The 20393-nt window shown below is 39.9% G+C and overlaps 1 protein-coding gene across 1 annotated transcript; it reads left to right on the top strand.

The window, feature by feature from the left end:
- Positions 1-7372: 7372 nt before the first annotated feature.
- On the top strand, positions 7373-20240 carry CSRP3 (cysteine and glycine rich protein 3). Its single transcript, XM_026094547.2, has 6 exons — positions 7373-7431; positions 10027-10156; positions 15588-15756; positions 17186-17321; positions 18342-18435; positions 19551-20240. The coding sequence occupies exons 1-6, from the start codon at positions 7429-7431 to the stop codon at positions 19628-19630; spliced, it is 612 nt and encodes a 203-aa protein (XP_025950332.1). The 5' UTR covers positions 7373-7428; the 3' UTR covers positions 19631-20240.
- The last annotated feature ends 153 nt before the right edge of the window (positions 20241-20393 follow it).

The following is a 20393-nucleotide window of genomic DNA, read 5'->3' as shown; positions in this document are numbered from 1 at the left end:
CTTAAGGGCGTTGCTGATGACCTTATACAGGGGAAAGGTACCGGAATAAACTGCAGCAGGAACAAAACTTCATTCAAATTTAAATTTGAACTTGAAGTCTGGAAAGTCAGAGAGTGACTACCAGGCATTTTTATTCTATCCTTTTATAGAGGTGGGTTAGGTAATTTATCTGGACTTCAATAACGTTCTGGTTTACTTTGCCTCAAAAGTAACGACGAAACAGTGAAGAGGAACTTCTAGCATTATGAATACTTTATTTTACAGAAAACCTTAATTGTTTCATAAAGAAATACATAATTCAAAGTCTTCTCCCTCCCTTCTTTACCCAAATTCTGCTATTCATTAATAATAATATGATTTTCTGCTGGAGAATTCCTGAGGCAAAACCTTAGTTGAAGCTGCACTTCTATTTTCAGCCCACTTTAAGTTTTAAATTCTATTACCTATCCTAATGGAGGGTCAAAGTGTAAAATTTATATTTATCTGTCACAAGAGCTTGCCACTGCAGAAACCATAAGGCTTCTGCTCCATGAAATGTCCGTACTCTCATTAGCTACAGTCTACCTGGATCAGCTGTACGTGCGGGTTTTTTTTTTGGGGGGGGGGGGGGAGGCAGGGGGGCTCCTTCACTGTGCTTTACTGGTGGAATAGCGACCATTTTAACTTAAACTTCCGTGAGGAAGACACGAGGACACGAGGAAGAGAAAACCACACAGAAACAAGGGTCTGGCTGCAGCCAAGAGGCAGTACTAGCAGTTTCTACTTTCTAGCCAAGATCAATGTCAGCTTCCGAGCGTTGTTTCTCCCCTATTGCAATTTCGCATTAAACAGGTTAGTTAAAACAGCTGAATTTAAATTCATACAAGAGTCTCTCCTACAATGAAGGAGCAAAGATGAAGCCTCGTACAGCTCACATTTAACTTAGATGACGGGGGGTAACAAACAAATTAAAGAAATATTCTGTGTGTGCACCATCCCGTGTGAAACATGCCTGTCTGTTTCCAAATTAGGGCTGGCGAGAGTCTTCACAGACTACTAAATCAAAGCCAAGAGTCAGACTTAGTCTGCAAAACAGTTTTGTCTTACTGTTAGCTGTTTTAACTGGCTTGATTTTAGTAATACAAAATTATTTGCATAATACAAAATAGATCTGACAGAATAGGGTAACTTGAAATGCTGCTACATGATGAGAAAAGAGTAAAAGCTGTGAAACAGAGAAATTCTCACTACAGCAGTGAGTAGACTTCTCTTCTCTTCTAAGCGATAATTACTCAGAGATTTACCTTCCTCACACCTTCTATCAGTTTCTCTCTAGTAAGAACAAAGGCAAAGATTTATAGAAACTTGTATTGTGCAAAGGAAACAAACTTCAGAACTTTCATTTCTGGACACTGCAGTAGACCAAACAAACCATAATAATTAGATTTTGGAAAAGGTCTTGCCACAAATTCTATGCTCTATTGTGAAAGGCTGAATGTATATCCCGACTTGCTATCAAGTGTCCCTTGGCTCCTGTTGAAATACAGTTGCTTGCTTTTTCATGCAAGCTTAATAATACCCAGCCCTTTGCTTTGTTCATTTTGCAGGCTGAAACGCTACCTTTTCTCTCCTCAAAGTATTGAATTCCCCAGAAGACCCAAGTTTCACTCTGCCTAGCTGAGCTTTTCCCACCTATCTAACCTATTCTTAAAAGTGACCCAACTACTTGATTTACTCTGTTGCCAAGCTCAAAGAAAGTTCCTCTGATCTTCAGGCTAGCTTTGTTTTCGATATGCTGTGTTCCAGTTCTCCGAGCAGGGCTTTTAATACCTACCTTTGATTTACAGAAAACATTACACTCCGGCACCACTGCAGGAGTATGAAAACTAAGGCACCTGTGCACTCCAGTTGCGTATTTCAAGTCTGTTTCTCCCATTTCAAGTCCTGATAACCACAGTGGACCTGGGATTATATCAAATTCACGATAACCGATAAGCATTCAGCTGTTCCTTTCACCTATAAGGGACCTGTAAATAATATTCCCTTCTTTATGGGGGGGATACAGCGTCTGACACAGTACAGTCATACACAAATGAAGCCACAGCCAACACCAGGAATGTAAAGGCTGTACCCTGCCTTTACCTCTTAACTTCTCCGACAAAAGGAAAACAATTACTGAAGTTTTTTTTTTTTTGGGGGGGGGGGGAAATCTCTCTCACAGATTTCCCTGCATTTGGTTATGGTGCAAATCCATCCAACTAGCCCAGCTGATGACAAGAGCAAAGATCAACGAAGACTCGGCTCTCGAGAACGTCCCGGCTCCTGACTTCCAGCTGACCAGGGGCACAAACAGCAACGCGGTTATGGACCTGCTAGCGCCTTCCTGTAGTCTAGAGAGCTCAGTCACGCCCCAGTCCTTCCTCTCGGCCCTCTTACAGGAGATGTTCATACCACACACAGCTGCCACCGCACCATTTAGCCTTATTTAACACAAGCAAGAGAGTCCCAGGAACTATCCAAGGAGGAATGAACGAGAAGAAATGGGGCCCAAGACTCTTCTCAAGGAAAATTAGGCCCCTAACCTTACATCAGAAACCTTTGCTGGACTCCAGAGTCAAGAGATGTTAGACTCCTAAGACTGAATTTTCAAATTAGTCTCAGTGAATGGGCCCCTAAAATCCTGAATTTTCACATAGATTTAGCATCTAATTTCCTTACACTCCCATGAAAGTCCCAGAGCTGAGACCTTCACTGTCAGCCTTGTTTTTAACCCCTAGGTTGGCCCCCACTCATCACAAAATCCATGAAGACTGAAGTTTCTAAATTCAGAAGTCCCTTCAAAATAAGAATTACCCTCTATATCTGCAAAGCACTTAAAAAAAAAACACTCTGTAAAGAAATGAACTTTAAGCTCTTTACACTTTAGTCTCCCCATCTCTAAAATGGCTGCAATATCATGCATTTCCAAGGGGCTCAGTGAGGTTTGGTAATTACTTATAGATGCAATGATTTAACGTGCTAAACTCTACACATATTAGCTACCAGCCTTGATGCTCGAAAGAAGTACAAATTTAAAAATCAGAGTGACAAGCATAAGTTGCCATACTCTAAAACTTTTAGCAGATATAAACCATTTGTAGCTGTCAAGTTATGAACTACCCAGCTAAATGAAATTCTGTTTGGTTTAAGACTGTTGAGTCCCAGAGGTTCTCACAATCAGTTGTTGATTATTTTTATAGTTATTTTGTTAGATTATTTTTGGCAATGTGATCATTTATGACTAAATCCTCATTTCAGGAACCGTTATTTTATGATTCACGTTTAAGCAATTTAATTGCAACTATAAGATTTCAGTCTTTATTTATGATCTATTAGAGTGCATTTAGGAATGCCTTTAGGTGTAATCGGAGGGGCCGCATTGTTGTCCACCTACTCACGAGTGGACGTAAGGGAACAAAATGCCAGGCTTTTGTCAGATGTTATTTTCAGCTCGATGATAGCGATGGCATTGCTCAGATCCCCGAAGCCCTCTCTCACTCCCCTCCCCTCCCCGCTTATAGGGCCAAAAGCGGTGGCCGCTGCATTTAAGGAGTGCAGGAACCCTCTGAGTTAACTCTGCCAGAGGCCAAAGAAAATAGGAGGGAACATCAACCTGCTCTGGTAAGTGTAGTGTATGGGGTTCTGCAAGACTGCTTGATATGAGGATTTGGGGTTTTTTTTCCCCTCAGAAATCTGTTAGAAACAGCTTATTGCTTGAGTAAGAAAAATGTGTAGGTATAGTACAGAACTGGGGGTCCTGTAGAGCTGACAGCAGTACTTTAGGTTTGCAGTAGCCGACCGATAAGCGATTCCTCTGGGCTTCTCAGCCTTAGCTGTAGCTGTTGGCGCTACAAAACGGGGCTGTGCAGATTCTCATCAGTGAGACGGGCACTTGCACTACACGCAAGGCTGCATAACGTAGAAATTGCAGAAGTTTTTAAAAAAGTTGTCACTAAGCTAAAGAATCACGTTTTCCACAGATATTCTAGCTTAATATACAAGCTTTCTGTAGTATACCAATTTACATGCTTTCAAATTTTCTCAGTGAGAGAGTAAAAGCATTCTAAAACTAAAAAAAGAAGTCACTCAAAATATTTAATGGCAGCCACTAATTGGTTTATATTAAACCAGAAGGACATTTCTATGTAAACTCCACAGAAAATCACTAAATAAAAATGCAGGATGCAAGAATTCACAGGCTCATCACTCAAGCATTAAAAGACAGCATGATAGGCCAAGTCTTTAGGAAAAAAATAGTTAAAATATAATTATTTACTTGGAAATTTTTTCTATCTAAAGATTAAATTATTTCAAAGAATGAAGCCTTGCATTTACTTAAAATAATTCTAGGTCTGATCTTGACCACTCTGGCAATATTTCAAAGTCCATAAGAGTTTTGCTTGGGACTAGAGGACTTAGGACAAGGACAGGGGTGTAAAGAAGGATATTGTGGAAGGAAAAGTTGAAGCTGATAGCGCAGGATAAGGTCTGGGGAAAGGAACTGATCATTTGTACAGCGGGATGCAGCTTCCCACAGCCGCGTGAATCAAACCGAACTTGGGGGGGGGCGGGGGGGGGGGTTTAAAGTCAGAACTAAGTATTTGGTTCTAGTGTTGGCATATCACATCTTTTGGAGATGTCATCTTAAATTTCTGCGAAGAAGGTGTTCACCAAAGAGGTTTTAACAGAAATGTGTCATTACCATGCCAGAAAATAAGACACTATTGGGAAGGATATGTAGTGATAAAAGCAAAAGATTTGGAGGCAGGACTTTGAGTTCTTCTATCAACCAGCTTTACCCCTCACTTGCTTCTTATCAAGCCACTTAAAACTTTCTGTTTTGAAAAGGATTAGTGTAATGTAGTGTGACCAGCGCCAGTTAAAATCAGTATTTATTTTGCTGTGTCATTGTGGAAAATCCCATCCCTTGATCTCTATATGTTGGTTTAATGCTGAAATATAGAAAAAATGCTAGCCATCATGAGATGGTGGTGGAGGTTAGAAGCAGTACACTGACCAATTTATAAACCCAAACTTTCACCTATATCCATAGTCCACTGAACACATCCAAATATAAGAAAAATCACTATAAACACATAACCATGCTGTATCTTTCATTAAATGAGCTCACTCTTCAAATGCAATCATTTTCTCTATTGCATAACTATTCTGCTGAGAAATGATGCTTTCTGCAATGGATTAGATTTTGACCAAAACGCCTTCAGGCTTTTTGAGATGCAGTGACAGGAACTGTGCTTTGCACTGCAGAAACACTGAGATTAAGCATGACATAGTGAGAAAGAGAAAGAAACTATAGCGGTATTTAATTGATACTTTTAAACAGGATTGGGGTGCATTAAAATTATTTTTAAAATCAAACACAGCTTTTGCCAGTAGGAAATACCACACTTAATACTACACTAAAACTGTCAGAAAAAAACATTAAATAACCTAGAAACATCTAGAAGCATTAATCTTCTTAAAAAGATCCTACAGACGAGATTCCCTTGCCCTTGGTGCCATTTTTGATGCCCCAGAGTATTCCAGGCACTCACACGGCACCACCAGACGTAACGCAAGACCTACGGGAGAGCCAGAGGCTCCGGAGCGACAGCCGGAGACGAGGCAGGACACCTGACAGCACCGGACGGGGTGCGGGATACCTACAACTGCGCAGCTGGGTGCCACTATTTCTTCTGTTAAAGCTATTCAAAGGTCTCTATAAAGGAAGCGACGTGGTGAAGGAGTAAGACTAAGGTCAAATGAGTCCCTGGCGGTCACATAACAGGTCAGCAGGAAAGCTGTGATTATCTAATCAGGAATGAAATCCTGACTGCATTGACATCTCCCACAGACTTCAGCTGGGGCCAGAATTTCTAAACTAGTCTTGGAAATTCCCATTTCAATAGTGACAGTGGTTTAGTTTGATATTATTAGTTACTACATACAAAATCAATCTTTTTATACTTTCAACAGGCTCTAGATGATCAGGTCCAGCTAGCTAGGACTAAAAACAGAGATGCAAAGCGCTTCTATGTGAGTCCTTCTGGTTCATCATTTCTACCATCACAGGATTCAGTGGTCAGAAAGATCTACGTTTCCTGTTCCATTTATCCACTTGAAAACCACTCTATAGCACATTTGGCACTCCGAGATACCCCTTCCAGGCAAACGACAAGTGAATTCTGCATTTTCTATATGTATGACTTGAGCTCTGGACCATCAAACGCATAAGCATTTAGAATGAAAAACCTAATGTTCAGGAAGAAAATGCCAGCAATTTTTTCAACATCTTTTTCATCTGCATTGCGCTATCTAGCACTAGGACTGTCTTTTAAAACTACTCCTCTACAAAAATAACATAAAGCCAGTACTGCGTCCACTTCCCATTTAGACCGATAGATATAAATGCATTTTTGAACTATATTTTTATCAATAATACTCTAGAGTGACACAGAAACTCTATGACAGTTATGTGAATATAACAGCTTTATATCCTGATTTGTATGGCATGACTAATAGCTCGGTAGAGCACGTTTTTGCACAGAAACATTTCAAAGGCTTCTTTGCTCTGAGGCTAGGCTATCCAGCAACGTTAGCAGCTCTAAAGAAAGTGAAGCACGTAACGCTGGCTGCACATCTGATGCATATAAATTCTACTCTGCGTAATAGCTGCATTTTGAAAGGGAGCAGTACGAGCTGCCGAATACTATTGCAGCAAGACCAAGAGCGTTCCTCCAGCTTGGCAATACCATAAACGCATGCCAACATCTAGCATTGCTCACGTTCAAAAGTTTCTCTGTCACATGTGTAATATACACAGAATGGGCTCACTCTGCTCCCCACTACGTCACCAAATTATTTGGAGAAGTGACCAAAGCAGGAGCACAGAGAGCACAGACTTGCCCTCGTACTCTGCCAGCCAGTGCGGACATCGCGGCACACGTTGCCTTTCTTAGGCCAGTATCCTTACGGGAACGTTCTTACTGTGACTTCTTTCTCCTTCCCGTCAGGTGATGGCAAAAAACATGGAAAATATGTATGCATGCCCAGTCACGTTACTATAATTAGCCTCAGGAGCAACAGTTGTTTTAAGAGCTCTAACCACAGCCTGCAACAGCACAAGGTTCACTCTCAAACGTTATCAAACTTTTTCAGAGCTAGCACTTTTTTTCCTTCAGCTAGTGATGTAATTGGAGCTAGTTTCAGACAAGTACGCTGTCGCCACACTTGGGGAAACCTTGTGCACCCTTGAGGGACCTCAAGCCGCAGGAGGAGGGCTGCGCCCACCCCGGCTGAGGGCAGCTGCTTCCCTGGCAGCCCCCAGCTACGGGGGCTGCGCCAGCTCGTCCAAGACCAGTTTTGTTTCTGCTGGGGTTGGTCAGACTTTCTCTCAATTTCAAGGGGAACATGGTGAGTGCAAACATCCCATTTAAATCTTCAGGAAAGCATCACAAAACCAACTTTTATCTCCCATTGTTCTTTCTTCTCTTAAAAGATTTGATGCATCGTTTAATTATTTTTAGAAAAGGAAAAAATGGCACCAATTCCAAAATACTTCCAAAAAGTACAGAAGAGAAAATACAAAGTGGCAGAGTAAGACATTAAGATTTTACCCAAGTGAAAGATTTCTTCCTGCTACTTTCTCTCCCCTCCAAAAGAAATTTGATAAGGATTTTAACAGTGCTATTAGCTAAAGTGTTTACTGAGTAAGAGGGACCAACTTTATAGTTTGTTCCTTGCGCACAATCATTTTCATTTCTACTTATTTCAACCACATCAGATTTCTGCCTTTCAGTCGTTACATTGCAGATAAATAGAGTTAGAGGCAAGCTGAGTTTTCTTCCATCTCTGCATCATTACAGTTTTCTAAGTGTCGGAGCAGCTTCTCCTCAGCAGCCTCCCGAGAGAACTGTCAGGGTCTCGGAGAGGGAACGATGGGGTTGCTTTACGACAGCCGGGGACCAGGCTGCCGGAGCTAGGGAGCTTGTTCAGCTAAGCACAAAGCTTCTCTGCAAAGAGAAGCAGGGACTATCTTGTATCAGCATGGCAGGTATGCTCTCTAGTGCAGGTAACAGTCACGAGAGTGAGTATGTGATTAAGTGGGCTTAAAGACAGACTCATCACCAGAGAACTAACGTGGGCATGTTTGGGTATGCTAATATTTGGATTGCTGTCAAATGCTGATTGTTAAAACATGCCTGTGTTGCTCTAGCTTCAGTGCTATTGCTTCAGCATGAGCACACACTCCTAAGCTGCAGTCCCATCTTCCTTTTTCTGGACAGATATGCCTTTTACTTCAATTTTTAGCTTTAGTGACCAGAAAGAGCTCCTTTCAGTTTCAGGGTAAGCTTGCACAGCTGGCACGTAGAAGTGTTCACTTTCATTCTGAAATTCAGCAGATGTGTACAGAAGTCACTGAGATGATGACAAATAAGAGACATTAGTGTCTAAGGTACAGACACTGTAAACTTCAGCCTGAAATTCAACCCATTTAAAAATAAAAGCTATATTACATCACTACTGTGATAGATTTCCCTCTCTCATCTGACATCGGAAGAAAATTCTCATGTAACAGGCTTCATTCAGTGTTCAAAGTCCTTTCCTTAATTAAGAATATCTCAGGGTGAATTTAATCAAATGCGAACAGGACAAGCTGGCTTCGAAAGGACTATAATAAGAAAGTGACTGACTTTCCAAGAAGGATAAGAAAGGCCTGAGCCAGGAGCTGGGAACAACCCGATAATACGACGTGCAGATGACAAGATGACATTCCTGGCTTTCCAGAAACGATGACTCAAACAGCAAGAAAACAGAAGGGCAAACCGCCGGCGTTGCGGTTGTTTCGGCTGCATGATAGCCTGGTCATCAGGAAGGGCACCGAGCCTGCAGTCAGGCGACCAAAGTTCAGCTCCTGGCTCTGTCACCACCCTCTTATGTGACCTTGGGCAAGTCACTTCAACTAATAGTAACTGAAATAGTAAGCACTATTCTTCACTTCTTCTCAGATGTTTATATTTTAAGGCATATTTTTCTTTGTCAGTTGTTCTTAGGCACCTTGGGAAGTTATCTGTTATTACTTTGTAATGGCTGTGTAGCAGAGTAAGCTTGCAGCTGTTCTACAGGAAATTCAGAAAAGCAACAACTTGCTTTTATTTAAGTGTCCTCTGAAATAACATGGTACGTTTATTTAACTCCAAGGTGAAATTCTTCAGGTGTGAATGTATAATACATCATACTCACAGAAAATTGCCGTTATCCATGTCACTGAGGATGAGCAAGCACTCCTTTCAGAGAGGTATAAATAGTACAGTATCTGTCCCTTGACAGATAGCCTTAGAATATCGTTCTGTAGAAAAAATAATGCCAAATTCTGCCCAGAGTTTTGCTTTTAAAACTCCACTGAAGTTTCAAAGCATTTGTAAGCCTTCATTAGAATTTGCCTCACCACACAAACCCAAAAAGCTCAAATAAAAGCAAAAATCAGGAGGAAAAGGCTGGAATACTGGAGAGGGCAGGAGTGTAAGTAAACGGTTATCATTGGAAAATACATCCTAGAGCCCCTTCTCCAGAAGAGGTCAGAACGACCCCGTCACCCTTTTATTGAAACACCCCACAGTCATTTAACATGTACCATCACACGACACCGAGCGCTAAGAAACATGCGTATTTACAGAGGAGGGTCACACAGGCCAGAGGACTGAAACTGGGGCCCCGTGAAACGCCAGGCTAGCGCCCTCGCTGCCAGATTAGTGTGCTGCACCACACAGCCCCGCGGGCAGGGAAGGCTCTAGCCCCCTTCCTCCGTCACGCAGAGGAGAAGAGTCTGGGAGCTACGGCTTCGTCTCTCCGCTGCCGGAGAACCCACACGTATCGCAGGGCAATTCACACGCAGGTCCTGGCTTGGGGCCACCCTGCAGCAGCAGCTGGCTAGAGGAAAATTAAGCTGTTCTGTTTAAAATGATTTACTTCTGCTATCGGATTAACTTCTGTAATTTGATTTTCTAGGTTACACTTCACATTAAGATGCCGAACTGGGGAGGTGGAGCCAAATGCGGCGCCTGTGAGAAGACAGTGTACCATGCTGAGGAAATTCAGTGCAACGGAAGGAGTTTCCACAAGACCTGCTTCCTCTGCAGTGAGTTGGGCTACACTGGTTTAGCTTCACAACATTTCCGTAGCTCTGTACAAATCTAATTTTTAACCTAGCAAATTTACTTTCATGCTACTTTGCTTCCAAGCAGAAAAACAATAGAGAAGCTTACTAGTTTCTTTAATTCAAAGTGTTTGCTCGTGTGACCTCTACAGCGGGTCTTAAACACCATTGAGGATCTAGGCAATATACGGGAAAGCAGAAACACCTAGTATCGCGCTGAGTTTGACACAGGGACAGTTTCATGATATGTGCACCTTATTTCCAGCAAAGCTCGAAGAGGAAAACAATCACATGTTAATCACATGTTCAACAATCGCATGCAGCACCATAAGACAGACTGTGGTCCAGCAGTCTCTAGAAACCTTAAGAGTCATAGGAGGCCAAAGAAAAAATTCCTGACCTGAGCAGCCATGTGTCACACATACAGCTTCAACCTGGGGGGAGGGGAGGGGAGGGGAGGGAGGAAGAGGAGGGAGCAAGGGCTTAACCAGCTAGTCTGCTCAACTGCCGTTTGTTCAAACCGAGTCTCTTTAGAAAGTCAGTTTTGAGGGAATATCCTCATGTGGAAAGCTGATTAGTTAACTCCCAGAGAGAGCATCCACTGAAGATGAAACCTCTTTCCCAGCCTTTCAGTAACCAAAGGAATGAAAAGGACCATACCTGTTTTCAGAAGTAGCAGCCAGCTTGCTACTCCACAGCAGCTCTTAATAATCCAGTCCAGTTTTCTAACCCTTTACCCTTGGGTAATACATCTCTCAGGCTCCTGGCTCCTCTCTTTTCAGACATGCATTCAGTGGGTTTTGTTAGGGACACCCGAATGCCACACAACCACAGCACCAGGCTGATCTCCAGGGAACTCTACCGTCTGTTCCACAATGTAGCGTATTACAGGTTTGCTTCAAATTAAAAAGTCTAGAAGAACTGAATAAACCACACTCATAAGAGGGAAGTATGTCCTATGAAGATAATGTGAGATGATTGATTTTATGACAAATCCTAACATTAATTGATTTTACACAGGGAAGCTGAAAGACATTATCTCTAGATGTCACCAAAATCTCCCACCAATACCCTATGGCTACCCTGTATTGCATATTTTCCCATTCACTTACTCTTTTACTCCAGGCACCCGTACAACATTTGGCAGACAGCTTTCAGGAACTGTTGCTGTCTTGACAGATGAGCTAGCACTTGAGATATTAGAGAGAAAGATATCAATTCGGTTCTGTCTGCCCTTTGCAGAGAGAGTAAATAATGCGATAAGGACTGACAGTGGTTAAATAGCTTATTTTGCATTGCAGACAATGCTCGAGGTTTCAGGAACTTTGCAGTAAGAATACCAGCATGGCAGCCTAGAAACCACTGAATTTAATTTTTCGCCCTCCTTTCATGGATGGACAGAGAACTCTTTTGGAAGCATTTTGCACCAATTTTAGTTGTTTAGATGACAACACAAGACTATGCAGAATCAGTACAAAGGATACACTTCACCTTCTTCCTAGTCCCATGCAAATGAGGACTAAAAGACTGGGTACAAAAGAATTCCTTCAAAAAGTTTTACCTTAATTTACAATCTTCATCCAATTCTTAGAGCAGGGTAAAAATCTGTTTTGCAAAAATTGGAGATTTATTATTACTTCCTTGTGCTGCCTATGACAATTAATATTAGACACCAGAGAAACCATTGGGAGAAAGCTATGAATGTGCTAATCATGAGCAAAGTTTTAACTCACACTTGTGCTTTATCAGATGCCAGAAACTGACACAGAAGAAGCAGCAAAATAAGTAGATCCTCCAGGGTCTAAAAAAATAGAAGGCTGCCCTGCTAGGGCATACTAAATGATAATTCACTCCCATGTGGTTTCTCAGACACCTAATACTGGAACAAGTTCTTCATTCTTAGTATTAATTTTTTGTTTGTTTGTTTTTAATGAATTACAACTTACAACGCACATCCATTTGCTCTGTTAACCTCCTCCTCCCCCCGTACTCGTAAGTCTGAACCAAATTATTTATGTGTTAGATACCAAAGCAGTATTTCAAACAGAAGCATATTTAGGGTAAAAAGTTAAAGATGCATCTCAGCATAGCTGGCATATGAGAGGTATGTTAATTGGCTTTACTTTTCCCATCTCTCACACACACACACAGATCATCAGCTCCAGACTAGATGGTTCAGTTTCATGTATCATGTTCATGGGCTCTTCAATGAACCTGTTGTAGGAATGTGTTTTGCAACACAAGAAAAGCAACCCCTGCCCCCCATACCCAATCTCAGTTACCAAAATAGTTAACTAATTTAGTTGAGCTTTTATCATACTTCATCAGACACACAAAAAGTGCCAGTATTTTTGGATGAAAAAGTTTACTTTGGACACAATTATAAGCAATTCAAAACAAATTCTTAACATTATAAGAATCAGCCTAAACTATAAATCTTGGTATCAAAGTTTTTCCTAAAAACATGATGACAGAGAAGTCCTCTCTAGCAAATCTTCCTTCCTGTGCAGATTGCTGCTTGCCTACTTTGTTTCCCTGTCAAGTTTTCCTTAAAACACAGCTGTGATGGACATTTGGCAGGATCTCATGCCATAAACCTGAAACTTCTAAGTGCTGGCTTGTGAACAGTATCTGTTCACAGATGACAGGTCTCAAAGTTATTTCAACAATAGCACTTCAAGGGCTTTTGCTCCATCTGTTGTGGCAAATTGATACTCTATCCCTAAGGTACCAGAAATAGAAACACTTTATCTACTGCTAGAGTTTCCATCATCCCTCAACTCCCTTAGCAAATGTAGTTATCTCAAAGCAGAAGAGAATGTAGCACAAAGTGATCAAGTTAACACATTTACAGAAGCTAATCTTATTTTTCTATTAACTAAAAAAAAAAAAAACTTTGTAAATTATTCCCCCCCACACACATAGTACGGTGACAAAAATAAAGCTGTACTGGTTCCAGTATAATCTTAAATTCTCTAACTTCAATGAATTTTTTATCAAGTCTTACAGCAGGACAGTTAAAATAATGTGGGTAAAGCACTAATCACATGCTCAGCTAGCTTTTCTAGAGCTTGACCTTCTGAACATTTTGAATGCTTGTGCATTTCGCAGGTTTGCGTTACTCAGGTGAGCTAAGTTACTTTACTTTCCAAGCTATCAACAGCCCATGCGTGACTAGAGAGCTCTGTGTGGTACACACCTCTCTTCAAAGGAAATTGGAGAAAGGGATAGTTCTTCCTTCCCCCCCGCCATCAGTCACCTTTGACACAGTGACCTATTTGTAGAAAGCATGGAAACTTAATTTAAGCACACTACAAAATCCTGATCTTCTTCAGGTACTCGCAGCATTCAGAGTTTCATCCTCTCTGGAGCAGGTCTCACTGAGGGCCCGAAGCCACACAGCAGGTTCAGCCACCAGGCACAGGAAGCGCAGAGCTACTGTTTGCTTTATTCACTGTTTCGGTTTCCAAGCACAGGGAGCAAGGAGATACACCGGACTAGTAACACAACTCGGTCTCTAAAAGCTGATCAGCTTTCAGATTGGTGGGTAACAGAAACCACTCCATTTTTACCTCGGAGAAGTCAGAGGAGAGTAATCTACCTTCCAGGCCCACTTAATCAGAATAACCAAGCAGGAGAATGGCCTTCGCAATGCCTTTAGCTCTAGGTGTGCCATGTGTTTCTGAAAACATGGATATTTGCTTACTGAGACCAGAAATAAACAGCTGTTAACACGCATTAGCTTTCGGCTCTTTCAAATTGAGGCTGGATTTAAACCAGTGACACAAGAGGATATAACTTGTATTCCGTTATGAGTGTTTGGCATTCCTATGGCACCTTCTATCCAAAAATCTCCAAGACTTTTTCTAGTGAGCTAAGCCACGTAATATTTCTCTATAACAAACATGACTAGGAAGAGGTCTATTTTTGGCACTGCCAAAATCATGTTCTTGTCATCCTGCAGGAAGTCTAATAGGGTTGAGACTATCAGGTATCAGTCCCCTCGCACTAAATTCCAAACAAACGTGACTAGATAAAAAGAAGTATGCCCTGCTTGATTCTGTCTGGACATTGTAAGTATATTAAGTCCTCGTTTAGAAATACTCCCTGTTAAAATAGTATGGGTTGAAAGCTACCCCAACTCACTATTTTGAAAGGTGCAGATGCTCAGTAAAATCAGTACCTACCCCCCCCCCCCCCATTGTACTTTTAAGGTTTGGGAGATTAGGATAACGATCTCAAATTCATCTTTGCCTTCATAGCCCTAGAAAAATTGTCTGGACAAGTCCAAGATTTTTCTAGGGTTAGAAAATACTTAAGAGCAGCAAAAGAAGAGCTCTGGGTGTCATATTGAATTTGTTAAAAGAGCTTTTCAGAAAACCATTGTTCTTAAGCCTCTTTGTGATATGAAAATTTAAATTCAAAGTCCACAAAAAAAATATAGCTATACTAAATTGTATGTTATTATATGTAACCAGTGAATAAACTGACATGAAGAGGGGAAGGGGGGGAGGGAGAAGAGGAGACAAGAAATTTACTCATGAGCCAACATAGCTCCTAAAAAAGCTCGAGAGTGCTGGGGACCTTGTTTCTGCTAAAATTCTTTTGAAAATAACCTTAATTTTCACATCAGAACTGCATCATCTCCTAGTTCAGATGCAGGATCTGTTTTGTTCTTTTCATACCATAATCCCAAATATTTGGCATATTCTTATATTCTATACACTTTTAGAGTGTATGTTACTACAAAGCATTTAACAGACTTTCTGTCAGTACCATATGGATTAAAGCTTTAAGCAATGATCTTCTGCTATCTTTGAAACTTCAATAACTATGTTTACTATACACACTTGAAGATTTTGTTCATGGCCTAACAGAGGATTGACAATATAGTATTTTGGCACTAAGAATAAGAACAAAGTGCCATACTGTTGGTAGGATACTGTTACTATTTGTACTTATTAAAAAGTGTGGAACAGCAGAAGCCTGAGCACATTAATAAATCAAAAGTGTATTACAAAGCAGTATGTTACATTTACATGTAACTCTCCTTCTCCATTGGTCCCATTTCGAGCAAATTCAGGACTTCTAATAGCAAAGGTACTTTTGCACAGAGAACAAGCATTACAAAAGCCATTAAGCTATAACCTATATCCTATAAGAGGACAAGTACAGAAAGTTATACTTCCAATATCATACGTATGTGAGTGCATGCACGCTGAAACACATGCACCATTACTTTAGCAACAGCCCAGAAAAGTTACATCTCATATACTATACTGACTGCACACTAGCACCCCTCTTCACCTACTTTTTTAAAACAAAAATAAACACTAATTGTAATTGCTGTGAGCTCTATCAAGTCAGATGTGAATACACCAATGCTTATATGTGCTTCTTTTCTTGTTTTTAGTGGGTTGCAGAAAAGCTCTGGACAGTACCACAGTAGCAGCTCATGAATCGGAAATTTACTGCAAAACTTGTTACGGGAGAAAATACGGTCCCAAAGGCATTGGCTTTGGACAAGGGGCAGGATGTCTCAGCACTGATACTGGTGACCATCTAGGCTTGAATCTGCAACAGTGAGTTAAACCCCACTAACAGCATCTTTTGTTTTTCTGGTACTACTTGCCATGTAGTGGGGCATTTTAGATATTTCGTTCAGTTTCCATAACAACATCTAGCATAAGTAGCAGAGCACACTTTCCTACAGCTTTTCTTTAATGGACACAGTAATTTTACCAGTTTTTAATAATGTTGTCTCTTTAAATCTTCTTTATAAATTATTTCCTTCTTCAGTGGGCAATTATTCTGCAGAAGGAGCCTTTATATGTTACCACAGACCTACATATTCACTGCAATTGTAATTTGCTATTAGCAGCACGATGGTAAAAATCACATTCACTATAGAGCTATACAGAATCACTCCCTCCCCCTTAAACCTGTCAGAGGCTGAAATACACTTGTGTTTTACTATTAGAGAAATAATCACAATACCAAATACTCTCCTTTTTATAGGAAAATAATGTTTCTAAATCCTCCCTTTGGCTTGAATACCATTATAAAAACACAGAGAATATGACTGAACAAAGGAATCCTAATGGGATACCATCTTCAAAGGGCCTCAGCTGCACATAATTATCTCTGACAGTACATTTTTATAGGATTTTTTTTTTTTAATGATTCTCAGCACATTCCCAAATCAACAACGCTTTCTTCTGACATTACCATAATGAAGCCAATTAACAAATATGCTATGCAGGAAATAAAAACTTAAAAGAAATGTATTTAACTGTAACCTCTTATGCACCCATTATGGATAGAGAGCTCTGTATCAGACACCATCATCTCCTGTAGATTTAATGACCTGTTGCAGTCCAACAATCTAGTAATTCCAAAGTCAATCCGCAAATGACTAAAGGCTAACAGAAAGACTTAGACTGGTATTACAGAAACAAAGCACAGGATTTTTGTGATGCTTTTGACCCCAGCACAGGACAGGCCTTTTGTAGGCCAGCTAAGAACCACAGTTACCTGTCAAAACTTCAAAGTGACCAGAGAAAGAATAGCATACAAAAATCTATTTTGCTTTTCAACATCTGCTCACTACTGACTACTAGCACGCAGCCAGTTGCAAATAACATAGATCTGCTTGCATTCTCCCTTTTGCCTCTCAACAATTTTTTTTTTTTTAACTTTTGCTTTTCATTAAAAATAATCTTCTATGCATGGAGCCACTGTCAGCTCCATGTAGATCTACAGCAGCTACCACTTAGCCCAACTCAGGAAATATCAGTGGTTACAGTATCAGCTCTTCAACCGTGCAACACTCTTCCATAGAATACTTTTTCTTTTTTTTTCCTTTGGGTGTCCAAGACTCAGTACTTTTGGGGCGGGGGGGGGGGGGGGGGTAAGGAATAAACAATTAAAGAAAAGAAAAAAGAAATCACATTTCTGGAATGAAGATAACATTATAAGCAATGTTCAAAACACTCAAAACTTCTATTTTAGGGGATCACCAAAGCCTGCTCGCCCTTCTACACCAACTAATCCTTCAAAGTTTGCCAAAAAGATTGTAGATGTGGATAAGTGCCCCCGTTGTGGCAAATCAGTATATGCTGCAGAGAAGATAATGGGAGGAGGAAAAGTAAGTAGTAGTTACTATAGTTCTAGAAACAAAAGCTTTAAAAAATGGTGATGAATTATAGCTAGTTCATCTTTAAATTTTTACTCCCAGTCTTGATGTCTCAGATGAGCAGCTGAGAACATACAGAATCCTCACTTGGAGGAAGAGCACTCAACACCACCCTTCCCTCCCCCCACAAAACCCATCAACAAAAAACAAACAAAAAATTCCACATACTTCAACCTTCACTGCTCCATCCATCCCTGGCCTTGCCAAAAAGGCTTCTCAAAAGATGCTTTATAGAACAGTAACAGCTTTTGGTCTCTACTAATTTGAAGCACAACTTTGCATCCAAAGAACCTACATATCTCTACTGAAGTTACATTAATCAGGAGGCTGAAGCAAAGATTTGTACATACATTTAAATGGAGAAAATATTATGGATACCATAGTCCATAGCTTCTAGACATAAATGGCTCTGTTTTAGGACAGTGGTTCTCATTTTATTCGACAATAAGACGGGAAGAAGAGGCAAAGAAAAAACAAAGATGGATTAGTAAATTCCTGGAGTCCAATATACTGACTTTCAGGTTAAAAAACATGCACTTTTGCATAAGCATTCTTCAACTTTCTGCATCTTAATGATATCTGAGGGACAACTCCCTCTTGTTGGCTACTGTACAGGCCACCACCTCTGCCACTGTCATTCTACAAAAACCCCTGTGGATCTTTATATTTTCAATGTTTACTTGTAGTGGTGAACGCAGTCACATTAAGGGGATTCTGTGACTAGAAAGCAGTATCTATAGTGCTCTGCCATTTACTAGATCTCCATCAATAAGAAAGTCACTGGGTAAGATCTTAGGATGGTAATTCAGAAACACCAGCAGACTAATCTAGCATGACTAGAAATGGAAGCAGTTAAGACCAACAAGACAATTTTAACCTCTTCACACTATAAAAAGCAATAGTTCTTTATTTCTCATATCTGTGAGCTGTGTATTTTCTGTAACATAAAATGAGCTGTCTCAATTTCCTTAGCCATGGCATAAGACATGCTTCCGCTGTGCTATTTGTGGGAAGAGTTTAGAATCTACAAACGTTACAGACAAAGATGGAGAGCTCTACTGTAAAGGTAAGAATTGTAATAAGCTGAGCTGGGTTACTGAGTCAGTCTTTCTAAGATTATGTTTTTTAGACCTAGTATAGCCATCATGATTTATCTTGTTACATACCTAACAACTTCATGAATTTTATTTCACCTTTTTAAACAACTTTCTGAAAGCAAAGAGAAGAGCTATCGCAAAACTGCAGCTGCATCTTCTCCTTTTAACATCTAAATTTTAAGGTTGAAACTCTTCTACAAATATGACATCCTCTGAAACTTGCCCTCTGACCCCCTAACAGGAACACTGGCCATACCTGTTGGGAAGATACTTGTACCTGTACAATCTCACTCTAAAGAATTCCACAAGGATATGGACCTTTACAAGTCTTCAGTTTAAAGTCATGGTCCTAACCGGAATTCTTGCAAGTATGAGTTAAAGATGCTTCATACATATTAGTAGTACAGAAGATAATGCTTTCATGCTAAATTATACATCCAGGTATCCTTCTCAGATCAAGAAAATTGACAGATTTGATTTGACTCTTAGAAATGGCTTAAAGGAAAAAATATGCAAAATTTTGCTGTCCTAGACTGAACTTTACAGACAATCATAAAGAAAAATCCCAAACTTCCATGCCATTGGGAGCAGTAAGACAACTGCAAATGGTCTAATTTATAAATTTTAGGAAATAGCTGGTCATTACTACTTCCCAGGCAGAGTTGCCTAAATAAATGCCATAAATAACTATGCGTACATTTAGCAAGACAGAGTAATATGATTGCTTACACTACCACCAACAGTGCTGGACTATATTCCAGTTCTTTTAATCACCTTTGAAAATCTTACCCCTACTAATCTATGCAAACAGGAAAGCAGTTTTAATGAAACTGCAACTTAGATCTTAAACTGAAGAGCTAAGTTTCCGAAGTTTATTTTAAGACCACCACATATGATATTTTTAATTCTAGTATGTGATTCCAGCTTCTCTATTAAAGTCTGTTGATAGTCCTAGGAAAGGCACTATTTCAAATTTCCTTCTTGCTATTCATTAACTTAAATTTGGAAGTAGTACTAAAAAGTAAAACTGATTTACCACTATGTGAAAATATTCAGAACACTATTCCCCCCCTTTCTTTTGCAGTTTGCTATGCAAAGAATTTTGGCCCCAAAGGAATTGGTTTTGGTGGTCTCACTCAAGTGGAAAAGAAAGAGCATGAATGAGAAGAAATGGATGCAACAAACTTCAACTGCTGTTGATGCCACCAAATAATAGTTGTCAAGTAAAACATTAAAACATGACATAATGCTAAGAACCTAAGGCATTATTTTTAATGTTCTCCACTTTGCAGGAAAGATTTGTAAGCTTTTATCATAAGGAATTCTTAGAATAGCTTAAAAAACATACAGCAAAAAAACTAGATTCATGCTTATTTTACAGTAAAGAAAAACAAAAAATGCTAATGAAACATTATTGCTTTTTACACTAGTATTTATCACACTTTAGACTGCAACTTTAAAGACTTGGCATACTCTACCATTGAGACAGAGATAACCTTATGAGCACAAAGGTCAAAGTATGCTGACTTAGGCCATAATTCCCTTTGTTTAGAATATTATGCTACTTCTACCAATTTCCTAGTGACATTCTGAACATTTTGACATTTTTGTATTATGGCAAAGTAGCTGTTACACAGTTTGAGACAGTTGATGAGGATTTGAAATTCTCTCTAACAATGAGATATTTCTGAGAAAAGACATTTTCTTAGAATACAGTGTTGTGTTATTTTATGTTTTCAAGCTACAATAAAGTACTGAGACAGCTTTCATGTTATCTTGTTTTGCTCTGTGTTCTACAATGCCATAGATGCATTTCACCAAGATAAGTGAAATCCCTCCTCTTTCTTAGCTGCAGGAATTTTAGTTCATTATACTGTTTTACCCTATGCTGTCAGTTCTAGACAATGTTTAAATAATCTTTTATTTT

The sequence above is a fragment of the Dromaius novaehollandiae genome, chromosome 5, assembly GCF_036370855.1.
Source record: "Dromaius novaehollandiae isolate bDroNov1 chromosome 5, bDroNov1.hap1, whole genome shotgun sequence".
Lineage (NCBI taxonomy): Eukaryota > Metazoa > Chordata > Aves > Casuariiformes > Dromaiidae > Dromaius > Dromaius novaehollandiae.
This window is presented reverse-complemented; position numbering and strand designations above follow the sequence as displayed.

Coding starts and splice junctions, on each gene's coding strand:
- CSRP3 (XM_026094547.2), top strand. Junction 15,757..17,185: donor CTAGGCTTGAATCTGCAACA/GTGAGTTAAACC, acceptor CTTCTATTTTAG/GGGATCACCAAAGCCTGCTC. Junction 17,322..18,341: donor AGATAATGGGAGGAGGAAAA/GTAAGTAGTAGT, acceptor CAATTTCCTTAG/CCATGGCATAAGACATGCTT.